Source organism: Podarcis vaucheri (genome assembly GCF_965113315.1).
Source record: "Podarcis vaucheri genome assembly, chromosome: 12".
Taxonomy (NCBI): Eukaryota; Metazoa; Chordata; class Lepidosauria; order Squamata; family Lacertidae; genus Podarcis; species Podarcis vaucheri.
The window spans coordinates 19,667,232-19,680,863 of record NC_138750.1 but is presented as its reverse complement, the minus strand read 5'-3'; the positions used below and the strand labels follow the sequence as shown (position 1 = coordinate 19,680,863).

Below are 13,632 nucleotides of genomic sequence, written 5' to 3'. Positions count from 1 at the left end.
TCTGGAACAGACAAACAAACAAACAGGCCCCCATTCGCAGAACCACCTGCCAACTCCCATCTTACAAGGAATCAACGTAATGGCTCTCTGCCGACTACCACCAACGACCAAACACCAATACCTACATGGCCACACATGGTTCCAGATGTAATAGAGTTAGGTATCATCTGCATACTTCAGGTGTGGTTAACATGTGAGGTCCCTTTAGGCTTGTCGTTAAAAACAACAACGACAACTGGCTGCTCCTATCCCAGTCACCCCTCACTGTTATGCCATGGTACCAAATTTTTTTGCATCCCAGTTATTTAAAATTCAATTTAAAAAGAAACACTGACTGACTGCCCCCTGCCATGATACTGTAAGCTTTGTGACTTTCCAAGGTCCCTCAAATGTGTGCATTTAAAAAATAATAAAAATTCTCCTGCGGTTGTTAGCCCAGAAATGGAAACAAGAAGAAATTCCAACAAAAGAAGAATGGCAGACGAAAATAATGGACTATGCAGAATTGGACAAAATGACAGGAAGGATTCGAAACCTGCGGGACCAGAGATTTGCAGAAGATTGGAAGAAGTATATGAACTATTTGAAAAGCAACTGTAACCAGCAAATTACGCTAGTAGGACTACAAGACGTTTTGAAAGGAGGAATATATGAAGTGCTACAAAGTAGATAAAGAGTAGAGATATTGGTTATGAGTTTTAAATGTAACAGGGAAAATAAGAAATGCATACTAAGAGATTAGATTGGGAAATTTTCAGGACTGATGGAAGTCAAAAAAATTGAATAAGATGTAAAAATATGTTTAATTAATGTTGAAAATGGTATGTTAAAAAAAACCTAATAAAAATTTATATATATATTTTAAAAATTCTCCTGCGGGATGGGTTCCTGAAACAATTCAATGATGCCTCAATGACCTTCAAAATGTGTCTCTTAACAAAATTTAAAACTGACCCCATCTACTTCAGCCATACTCACTTTAAATACGGCTCCTAGAGGGCTGCTGATAGATCAGTGAAAGCCTTGCCCCCTCCGCAAAAAAGGGGTAGCCTCACCCCTGCTTTTACTTCTCCTCCTGATTTTGCCCATGAAGAAGCTGGAAGCTTCAGTATTTTCAGTCGTAAGAAACGGTGTCAAAGTGCATAATATGAGTCAGATTGAACTGCAAAACCTCCCACGAAAAGGCAACACACTGTCCGCTTTTTGTAAAGCAGATCAAATTCCTTACACTCATTAAGGGAGGCAACACTTGGAAAAAAATGTTGCCATAGCAGATTTTGTGGAGAGGTTTGCGGCAAAGTCCAATGAGACTGCCTGTTTAATAGCATGTGACTCTTAAAGAAGGCTTTGTTGGTTGGAGGAAGAGGAGATGCATACCCTAGTTAGGTCCATTCCAAGTTTGAGTTGTGAGATGAGGTGAAGAATTACACTGCGCTGATCTTCCAGGACTCCTATATCTTCTTCTTCATTATCTTCAGTATCTGTCACCTCATCTTCAACTAGGATCAAGTCACGAGTGGAACACTGGTTTCAGGGTGGAAAGGAGAGAGGAAAAATATATAATCAGTATCACCAGCTGAACACAACAAAGAACAATATGGAGTGAATTCATATGAGCTTAATTACAGGGATCTCTTAGAACACCAGATTATTTCCAAATAGTCAACATTGCTAACTGACTAGCATAATCTTCAGTAAGTTATGAACAATTACCAAATCCACAGTGCTGAGGAGTTGGACAAGCCATAAGGAGTTTGCAGAATGAATCTGAGCATATACTATGAAGGCACCACTTTCATTTTTTAAAAAAGATATTGACATCTTACTCACTGAAAATTTTGGATGCTACACAGCAGGACAAATGTTCTACTATCACCTAGTATGTCAGAGAAGGATATAATCATTTGAAGGGCTAGGGGTCAAATAAAGAATCAGCTAGCTAAATATTTCAAGATTGGTTGAAATAGACAAAAACAAACGGTTCATTCACTATTTTAAGACTACGCATCTGTCAATAACAAGGCTGTGATATTCAGGATGCTCTGATTTCTGGTGTTAAAGGTTATGGCAACATTGCACACAATGTGTTCATTTTTCAGACATATTGATGAGTGTTTCAAATACCAACTCCTGTACTTATTCAAGAAGAAGAACAAGAAGAGGAGGAGGAGGAGGAGCAACTAAAGGATTCCTCGTCAAAAATGCAATAATCCAAAGCCTTTTAACTAAAAGTAACAGGATTCCAAATTTACTAAGATAAAGGTATTTCTTGTTTTCAGGAGGTTGCATGCACAGTTTGTTCTACTCAAAAGTATACCCACTGAAAATAAGAGATATGGTCCATTAATTGCAATGGGAAAACCTGGAGCAGAAGTAGGGTTACCATATTTCAAAAAGGGGTAATCCAGACACAAAAGTTGATGAGCTTTTTAAGTTGTTGAGCTTTTTATTTTATTTTATGTTTATTTTATTTATTTAGGCCAAAGTTGTTGAGCTCCCCCGCCCCCCCCAAAAAAAACTTTTTCAAAAATGACGTTTTTGAGCTATTTTTAATGAAATTCACCCAAATCTGCACTTCTGTCATGGGTTGCCATACGTCTGGATTTTCCCAGACACTTCAGTGATTTCCTCGCAGACACTGTTTCCAGCAACCAAATCCCAGCTATGTCCATGAAATTCCGGACATATGGCAACCATAACAGAACTTAGTTGGCCACAACTCAAGGAGTTTCAGGAAATGAATCATTTGGGTTAGGCCAGGTATTTCTTGAGGCTATACTACTGCTTTGGTATAAACTAGACACCATGGGAAATCTTGCCTCATTTATATTTCATTTCATAAAAGCTCAGCAATAGTTCCATAGCAGTAACTACGAAATGAACCAATAAATAATTTTTAGCAGTTATAAGAAGCAGTGTGAGAAGGGAGTTGCTCTCTTGGTATGAGGAGGGAACTGAAAGAAAAGGAACAGATCAGAGAATTTAAGGTCCAGAAGAAAATAACATGTTTTACTGAATCTTTGTGACTTCACACAAAACTGAATCCATTTCTTTTTACCTCCCAAAAGCTACTTACTGAAGTTCAGTAACTTTCTAGTAGTCAAAAACACAGAGGGTTCTCTGATCTACATTAGGCATCATTATATAAGCAAGTTACAGAGGAAAAATCGCTCAGACCCCTCAATACCTTCCAAAACAATGCATTAAAATATCCTTGCTCTCCAAGCAACATATACAGCTTTATCTGGCAATATAATTCCATTAGAAGAGTAGCTGTAACGCTGCCTTCAAAGACAGCACTGCATTAACCACATTAGCTATATCCATTTAAGCTTTGTAGATTGCAGTAGCTCTGAAAGAGTAAAACAGCAACTGTCCCCCCCCCCAAGACGTTAAAAACCAAGGGAACAATATTCTTTCGTACGGTTATTTTACCGTACTTGATAACTTGAACGAGTGGCTTCAATTTCAACGGGATTTAAAAGTGAGCACTGCGCACAACCTAACGCTGCAATTTTATACTTGGGTGTAAACTAATATTCTGCCCAGAGTTAAACTTGCAAAGGGGAGAGGAGAAGACAGAACGAACTTATTAATGGAGCTTCAAAACTTACAGAGGATGTTTCTACTGCGGGTTTGTTTATCATCCAGCTCGACCTCATTGAGCGTCCTGAGCTACGTAACAGCGCTGCTGTTTTCCGTGGCTGCTGCCTAGCTCCTTTAATAACAGGCGAGCTGGAGCTAGGAATTAGTAGTACCAGGAAGAGTCAGGAGAAGCCTCCCCTCTCTGCTCTGCCCCCACCTCCTTTTTAATTTCCACTGAATTTGAAAAGCATGATGTCAATTCAGCACGAATCTGCTGCCTACCGTCCCAGTCATGTGACGCGGGATCAGCGAGCTTAAACTACAAATCGCTTACAACAGGAGAAATGATGCTGTTCTGCGGGGGCCCTGGGTCTCTTCCCCTCTGGGCACGGGAGCTAACCTTACAAAAAGAGCATCTTGTTCAGTGCTGAGAACAGGGACGGATTTCAGCTAGCAGATGTTTTTGTGTTGTTGTTTTTTTAAAAAAATCCCTATTACAGAGGGCTTTCGTTCTTTCTTTTTTAAAACAAGATGTCAGATTCCAAGCGCCTCTGCAGAGGCGGAAGAGCTACCCTATGCCAGATTATAAGAAGCATCTTGCAATTTTGCTAGAAGTTTATTAGAATTAAAGGAGAAAGGGTTACAAAATCATCCACACACACACACACACTCTCACCCGATAAGGTTTATATCAGGCTTCCTCAACCTCACCCCTCCAGATGTTTTGAGACTACAATTCCCATCATCCCTGACCACTGGTCCTGCTAGCTAGGGGTCATGGGAGTTGTAGGCCAAAAACATCTGGAGGGCCGAGGTTGAGGAAGCCTGGTTTATATGAATGAAATGTGAGTTGCTGCCAATGAAGATGAGTTTAGGGCAGGCAAAGGCAAACTCCGGCCCTCCAGGTGTTTGGGACTACAATTCCCATCATCCTGACCACTGGTCCTGTTAGCTAGGGATGGTGGGAATTGCAGGGCCTATGCCTGGTTTAGGAAAATGCATATAAAGCCATCAGTCGAGAGCCACTTCATACATTAACTGTCCCCACAAACTTGTGTGTGCAGCCATAGTCTGTATCCAACGAATTAATCATGAAAAATATGCACCTAAGCACAAACCTGTGAGGCTTCTGATGAATTAAATTTATATATATATATATATATATATATATATATGCAGGTTTTGGTGTCTTCGGGTGTCTTCCCGTGTAAGAGTCGGGGTGTCTGTGCGACGTTTCGACGAGGTCTCACTCGTCATCTTCAGGCTGGTGCTTTCGGCTTCTTGTTACTGCTCTGTTCCAGTAACAAGAAGCCGAAAGCACCAGCCTGAAGATGACGAGTGAGACCTCGTCGAAACGTCGCACAGACACCCCGACTCTTACACGGGAAGACACCCGAAGACACCAAAACCTGCATTCCTGTACCCGTGAAAATCTACGAAAGCATATATATATATATATATATATATATATGCAGGTTTTGGTGTCTTCGGGTGTCTTCCCGTGTAAGAGTCGGGGTGTCTGTGCGACGTTTCGACGAGGTCTCACTCGTCATCTTCAGGCTGGTGCTTTCGGCTTCTTGTTACTGGAACAGAGCAGAATCTGGTGTTTGAGTTCCTATAAATACTGTTGAGGGGTGTGGTGTATAGCCTCCAACGTTCTGGGCAGAGAGGAAGTTCCTAGATTAGTGTGCCTCTTCTTCTTTTGTTCCTTAATTACTTGAGGGATATCTTGAGTGATTTCATGAGTGATATTCTGAATATACACGAAGCCAAGCCAGAGCACAACTAAATGCAGCACAGCCATCTTCTCAGAAAAACTCTTCACAAGCTCAAGAGGTCAAGACACAAAAGCTTTAGCAACTAATCTACACTTAATGACCCACCCAGTGGTATTCAGAATATCACTCATGAAATCACTCAAGATATCCCTCAAGTAATTAAGGAACAAAAGAAGAAGAGGCACACTAATCTAGGAACTTCCTCTCTGCCCAGAACGTTGGAGGCTATACACCACACCCCTCAAGAGTATTTATAGGAACTCAAACACCAGATTCTGCTCTGTTCCAGTAACAAGAAGCCGAAAGCACCAGCCTGAAGATGACGAGTGAGACCTCGTCGAAACGTCGCACAGACACCCCGACTCTTACACGGGAAGACACCCGAAGACACCAAAACCTGCATTCCTGTACCCGTGAAAATCTACGAAAGCATATATATATATATATATATATATATATATATATATATATATATATATTATAGAGAGAGAGAGTAGAGGTAAAGGTACCCTGACCGTTAGGTCCAGTCATGGATGACTCTGGGGTTGCGCACTCATCTCGCTCTATAGGCCGAGGGAGCCGGCGTTTGTCCGCAGACAGCTTCTGGGTCATGTGGCCAGCACGACTAAGTCGCTTCTGGCAAACCAGAGCAGCGCATGGAAACGCCGTTTACCTTCGCGCCAGAGCAGTACCTATTTATCTACTTGCACTTTTACGTGCTTTCGAACTGCTAGGTGGGCAAGAGCAGGGACTGAGCAGCAGGAGCTCACCCCGTAATGGGGATTCGAACCACCGACCTTCTGATCAGCAAGCCCTAGTCTCTGTGGTTTAGACCACAGCACCACCTGCATTTATTATGTACTACATAATAAATCTATATAATTGCATATTAGTGACCTTGAATGGGGAATGATTCTTACATAAAAGGTAGTATTCCTCTTTTTAAAAAAAAAAATACAAAGCTAAAACTAAGCAAGTTATATATAACCAGATTTCAGAAACTTCTTCCACAGCCACTAAATGGTGTTTGATGCATTAATTTAAGCTAGATTAGTTGCAGTGATGTCTACCAACCCACAGCTCACTGTGTTTATCCTGAACACTGTATTAGTGTGTACAGAAAAACATCACAATGATTATCAGTATAATGTCACCTTTTCCAGAGGACACTCCAGTAAGTGACTGATCAATTTACTATTATGTTCTATAGAGAGGGAAATTATTGATAGTTTTAATGTACTCTGTCCTTGCTCTAAGTAACGATCAGGCAGTATGACCTATTGAATTTGTCAAAGCACATGGTCAATGGCTGTGTGTTGCGCTCCCAAAGAGAAACCAACTCATTAAGATCCTGTTAAACTCATATCAGACAGCGACGGCACAACCCTAGAAGTGTTTCCTCAGAAGTAAGCCCTACAGAGTTCAATTTTACCTCCAAGTGAACAAATACCACTCACAGCCCCAAAACACACACCTGAGGCAATGTTTGTTTTTTAAAAGAGGATTTTGCTTCTAATTGTAATTACTTGCATGTAATTACTAGGCCAACAGCATGGCCAATAGCCAGGGATAATGGGAGTAATATAATCAAATAAATAAATAAATTCTGAACGGCCACAGGTTCCCCAATCCTTCATTTAATGGGGCCCAATTCAAAGTTTTCTAAGTGTAAAGATCTTCAGTTAGCCTTTATCTTCTTTTTGTAAGTTGACAGTAAGAGCTGTTTGACAGTGGAATTTGCTGCCAAGGAGTGTGGTGGAGTCTCCTACTTTGGAGGTCTTTAAGCAGAGGCTTGACAACCATATGTCAGGAGTGCTCTGATGGTGTTTCCTGCTTAGCAGGGGGTTGGACTCGATGGCCCTTGTGGTCTCTTCCAACTCTATGATTCTATGATTCTATGACACTAAAACGTTTAGACAACTATAATAATAGATTGTATATTTATCACTCATACAAAATGGATTCTGATCCCCTTTTTAGCATTCTTCTAATGAACAATGCTGGTGGCCGAATTCAAATATATGATATATTATGCTCTCAATTCTATTTAAGTTTCCTTCCAGCATTTTGCACCAGTATTAAACTTGAACAAATGAAAACAATAGACAACAACACATTCTAGAGCGGCCAAAAAGGGGGAGAGGGGGAGGCAGTTCAGCCAAGCAAGTCTAGTCCCCTAAATTCTGCATGTAACTATGTGTTAAAATGGGCCGTTTCCTTGAAATTTAGTATCAATGTCCACCAGGGTATAAACATACAACACAGTGTAAGCCTGCAATTAAAATTTCGTGGTTTCTTGATTATGGCCAGAATCTCCCCCAAAAAGCAAACCTGCCTTGTTCTACTCTTTCAGGGAAAGGTAAGGGCTAATAGCTTCTATTTCTCAAGCAGCAGATTTCTGTGAAACATGGCAAACTCGTTTTTTAAAAACTAAGGAGACTTTTCAAAAGCAGTTTCTGATATGGGTGTCTGGTGTTCAAGTCAAATATTCCACACGGATATGCTCAAGGCTTGGATGCACCTAAAGTACCTCTTTGGATCCTGGCCAATAACATTTGGCAATGCTGGGATGGCAAAGAGAGAAAGATCAAAACTAATTACAATGTTCGTTTTGAACACATGGCAAATCTCAAGGACAACGCATCTTAATCAGAGTTGGTATCAAATAAGCAAGAAACAGGCCAGCACCAAATGGAGTTGATGTGAATCAAAGCAAGCAGTGGCCCTTATAGGTTTGGCCTTAATTGAAAAGAAAGAAAGAAAGAAAGAAAGAAAGAAAGAAAGAAAGAAAGAAACTTAAAATTGTTGCTGCAGCTAATATTGCTGGGTCTAGTTAAAAAAAACCTGACAATACTAGAATCCCCATGGTCCGCTGCAGGTTTTTGAAATTTGCAAACAGGAGTGAATACTCAGAACCTTAACAGATCAGCCTTAAATTTCTACCCAGTCCAGTGTTCTTTGCAAAAAAATAACAATCCAGAATTAAACAGTTCACTATGAATTGGTCAGTAGTCAGAGGGCCACATCCACCTTTTGCCAAACCCTGATATGCATATGCCACATAAAAAATCCCAAGAATCTGATGAAAATTAGAGTTATGGATTGGATCTTAACTTTGTGAAAGGAAGGAGTTACTGTTCATGGAAGGGGAGCAGCCCTCATGGAAGTTGGGTGAGTATAACTCAACAAGTTAGCAAAACATTAGGCTCCAAGCTTATGCAACTATAATATAGTTACAGGGAGATATGCATTTCCTGTTTTTATTGGAGAGATTGTGCAAAACACACATCTTATCCAGGGTGTTCCACTCCCAAGAGAAAATAAAGGCAGAAGCTTTGGCTTAAAAGGCATTTGCTACAGTATAAAATATGTACGCAAACAGGTTTACCAGGGAGATTTTACTTGCGTGCACAATGTCTGTTGCAGCAAGCTATAAAAATCAAGATTAGTTAGATTGGAATAAGTCATTTCTGTCAATGCTGCTGCAGTGGGCTTAATGTCATTTAATTCTACTTTTAGTGTAATTGTACATTTAATCATTTGAGCTAAGCATACCTTACCTGGGACTTTCCAATTGATTATGTCAGATGTCATATTTGGGTGGTCCGATATAGCAAATAAGCTTAGAACAGCAGCATTTTGCCAACAGATTAATTTAGCCGTACGAATCATTACAGGCTAAAGGCATTTGCAGTACTATGCAGCCTAAAAAGGATTTAATCAAGCATAATGGAAAAAGACAGGCCACAGTAAGAAATCCTTTAATGTCTCTGCCACACAGAGAATGTGCCTTGCTATGTAATACTGAACATGCTCTCGTCAAAGCTGAAACTGTTCACTTTCTGGTAAGTGCAAGCAACACTGACAAGGTACGCTTATCGTTTAGTCCATTTGGGATCATTAAAAGCTTGCATTTCATTTCAAGTGCAAGGCAAAACGAAAACATTCCGATCTCAGGTAATTCCTGTGTGTGTCCGCGTATTTCTGCAAGCTTAGCAACAGGAGTCCATGGAATGTCTATTTTGTGCAACTATTTTTTATCATTCATATAAACCAAGATGCCATAAAGATCCAAGTCCAATATAAAGTCACCTTGCATTGAATAGAAACATTCAGAATATACTCTTTTTAGCAGACTAGCCAGAGCAGCAATGCGCTTCAAGTACGGCACAACACAACCTTGCTACTCACCTGGGAGGCATATGAACTGGTCCCTGGGCTGGCACCCGAGTAGCAAGATGCCATAAAAAAAACTAGCACCATCAGGGACAGGACTTGGCTAGATCTTTTCTCTCTGGTGTACTAGGACTGTACCACATGATGTTAGAGTCTCTGGAGCATTGGTAGAACTTCTAAACTCTAGAAAACAAGAAAGCAGCGCCTGCAGTTCCTACCAGGCAGGTCGAAAAACAAGGAAGTTATAGGAGATGGAAGGATGGAGATGAGAGAGAAAGCTAGCAAGTGGCTAAGAAAGGGCCCGAGTCTGCAGTAGGGGGACAACTGGGGTCTGTGAAGATCATAGCAGGGGAGAGAGACACAAATTCCATACTGGGTGAGGAGCTAATTATCCACTAAATCAGTGAGATGAGTAGGGAAGGAGGAAATTAGGAGGAAAGGAGTAAGTAGGAAAACGGGAGGGTTATTGTAAACATGTTTGGTTTTTTTATAAGTCAGCACAAATGCTGGAACGGGAAGCAGAGCAACAAGGGGAAATTAAAATAGGAGCCAAGATCAAGGATAAGGCCTAGGAGAATGGTCTACCCACCTGGGGTAGGAAAAGAGCTGGTCCCTTAAAGAAACATGATACTGACAGGACAAGTTGCACCTATGCTGTCACAATGATCCTCAATGATGTATGCAAGTCATAAGCCATTAAGTTCAGCTTGCTCAGGACAGGGGTGCTTGGGATTTGAACCGCAGGGCTAATTCGCTCACGGCCTGAAGTATATTGAATTCCATCACTTCCAATGCACAAATAAAAAAAGATTCTTTTCGAGTCTGTGTAAAGAAGGTCTGAAATGAAAGGACTGGCACTCTTCACAAACATCCTGGCACCTTTAGAAAGTAGCACGTTTGGCGGTTATCAGGTTTTGCTTGAAGAGGTCGAAAGTATTCCCCTATTCACGAAGCACTGCCCCACACTCTGAATGGGCTCCATCCGCCCTCAGCTGTTGATATTGCATTGTTTACAATGGGATCCTCGATTAACATTCGAATTATGGGCACCAATGCAGGGATGGGTGATCTATTCGCCACCGTCTCAGCACCACATTTGGTGGCAAGAGGCTGCATACCAGGGGCCTGAAGTGAGCTAGGCCATTCACACATGCACACACAACGGAGATTTACATGGAGAGGAGATGTACAGAGGTGACTCTCCCCACACGCCTTCCTCCCATCAGAGTTTTGTTTCCCCCCCCCCATCCTTCCAAACAGTGATTTCCATGGAGGGAAGGTACACAGGGATGAACACTCCCGAATGCACCCTTCCTCTTCATCACAATCACACACCCCATCCTGACAAGTAGCAATATTTGGCAGCACACAGGGGAAGCTGTCTGGGCACTGGTGCAGCCCCTGCATTGAAACAAGGGCTGGATGTGTACAGTACAGTACAGGTGTACAGTAATGGAAGCAAAGGGATGTCAAAAGTAGCAACCGAAATAGGCAGCAAACAAGACCCGAGAAGCCAATGATAAAAATGGGAGTGTGTGGGTTACAGATTTTTCCCCCCATTTCGACCCTAAAAGCAAATAAGAGGAGCACGTTCAGCAGAATCAGAGAGTCTCCAATGGCTCTCATCTGAAAAAGAACTCCCCACACACACCTTGCAAAGTTTTGCCTAGATTCAGAATAAACTCCTGCACATGGTATCATCTCGAGTCAACAAGTTAGCCACTCAGCTAACACATGCCCAAGTTCGCTTAGCTTTGCACCTTGGGCTACACCTATCACAGCCTATTCATTAAACAGTTTTATGAGGGGGAACAGGAAAAGTTGTGGAGTTGAGTGAGAACTGTGGAATAAGTCGAATGTATTCAGTAAAGATGAATTCTGCTAACAGACACTCCCCTGGAAGAACAGGGCAACAAATGTCCAATTGCTCCATTAATCAAGCTTCTTCTGTCCTTCATATCAATGTTTTGTCCCCTCCAGCAAGCATAGAGGCCTTGGGGAGAGGTGGGGTCTTGCATTACTTGTGTGAAGGCTTGGACACTTGCTATTTCTTCTCTTACCAAAACTGCAGTGGAAGCGAGAACCTGTCTGCGATTTCTGGGAGTTCCTTCTTCCTAGAGGAGCAAAAGACACACACTCCTAGCAAGCAGAACTGTGGGCAGCTTGAAAAACCCTCTCTTAGCCACCTTGTATCTCACTCCAGACTAGGAATTTGCTAACCCATATAATTTGTCTAGTTACACACACATACACACACACACACACATACATACATACATACACACACACACACAGCCCACTATCTCCCTCTGGTATGAATACACACAAAACAGGGGGGAATGTTAGCACATCCCAAATTCAGAATAGATGCTGAATGAAACAAAAGTAATAGATATAAAACCCTTCAACTGAGTATTTTAAAAAAGAAATCCCACTTGACATCAAGAACTCAGATTCTACCAGCCATAGCAGTGTTTTCCAAACCTGGGTCTCCAGCTGTTTTGGGACTACCATTTCCATCATCCTTGACTGCTGGTCTTGCTAGCTAGAGATGATGGGCATTGTAGTCCAAAAACAGCTGGAGACCCAAGTTTGGGAAACGCTAAACTACTGGTATGAGGGGGCAAAAAGGAGCATTATTATTTACTATTGGTAATATCTAGCCGTGTCAGTCTGTTTCGTCAGGGGTAGCATTAAATGGTTCGTTCTGTTTCAAGAGACAAGTCAAACCTCATTTTATTTAGGCACTTGCAATATATATTTTGGATGTCAGCCAAAACTCTCCCCCCCCCGCCCCTCCCAGACAGTTCATGAACTCTAATTAAGAGAGATGCAATTTACAGCAACACACCCCAACAGAAGTCAGAGGAAAGCCAATTACTAGACGAAATCTGCCTGTAAATACTCAAGCGCCATGCCAACACTCCAGGAAGAAGCAGCATCCAGCCATAGAGATCCTCCTTTTCAGGATCTATGTAAGCTCGCTTGCCAGATATTGCAAAGTCAAAAGCACGCTGAGAACACGAAGCAACAAACGTTGCAATCAATGCTATATTCTGCACTTGGGACAGAAGCCACAAAGCCTCTCAAACAGTCTGCTATCTCTTTGAAAAAATACAATGAGAATCTAACAAGGTGGCATGTGTGTATGGAAAGTGAAGCAGTTTTAAATATAATGTTAGGGGGTGGGGTGGGGTGTTTCAGTCTCAATGATGCCCTAAACCCCTTCCAATTCTTGGGATCTTGTATATTCCATGAATGTTAGACTCTAGTAGAGAAGGTTGCCAAACCAGTCAGGCAAGTTCCTTAGTAAGACAATGACCTAAGCTGGCAATTTGACTGCCCTGATCAGCATCTAAACGAATGAGCTAAGTTGCAATAGCTGCAGCTAAGCGAAGGGGAATAATAGGTCCAAAGTGGGGAGGGCTGGGCTAAAGAGTGTGCGAGAGAGACAGCTGAGCTGGAAGCGGGCAGGAAGCAGGGAGGCATGGATTTTTTAGCTCTGTGCTGGACTTTGGGGCTCCCCTTGCAACCAGATAGGGAAGCAAAATTTGTTGCGGTGTTAAAGCTGAGATCTCATGCTTGAGTTGTGCACATGTGCAAATAAAACCATATATCCTAAAGACACCGCAGTCTCCGCTGACCTTCATTCCGTGGAAACCAAACCCTGGGAAAACCTTGGAGACTCTCACTGTTCAGAGACTGGGGTGGCATTTATAATCTGAGAACTGTAGAGTCCAACCCCCTGCAATGAAGGAATATGCTGCTGTCCCATACGGGGACTGAACCTGAAACTCTGACATCATCAGCACCACGCTCTAACCAACTGAGCTATCCATTTCTATACACTTCATTCAGCAGCTTACGTGCTAAACTGGTTTTTAAAGCTCTTTAGGTATGCCACTCCCTACCTATTCCAGGCTGCAGAAGTCATTATTCGTGGAGGATAAGACATGACAACCACCAGAACATTGGGAAAAGGTGGAGGAACTTGATGATGGCAAGTACCAGATGAACGACTCAAGTCTCACTAGGCTAAGAGGGGAAGGGAAGGAGAGATGGGTGCAACCACGTATTGATGATGTGTCACTCA

The 13,632-nt window shown here is 42.0% G+C and overlaps 1 protein-coding gene across 5 annotated transcripts in view; it reads right to left on the bottom strand.

Moving 5' to 3' along the window:
* OSBPL10 (oxysterol binding protein like 10) overlaps positions 1 to 13,632 on the bottom strand; it is a 73,034-nt gene that overhangs the window by 17,639 nt on the left and 41,763 nt on the right. For 2 of the 5 annotated variants that reach the window (XM_082193378.1, XM_082193382.1), the window contains exons 7-8: positions 11,561 to 11,653; positions 1,378 to 1,524 (exon numbers count right to left, since the gene is read on the bottom strand). In XM_082193378.1, coding sequence (XP_082049504.1) covers positions 1,378 to 1,524; positions 11,561 to 11,653 — 240 coding nt within the window. The remainder of the gene's footprint in view (positions 1 to 1,377; positions 1,525 to 11,560; positions 11,654 to 13,632) is intronic. The other 3 variants (XM_082193380.1, XM_082193381.1, XM_082193379.1) reach the window with 2 other exon arrangements.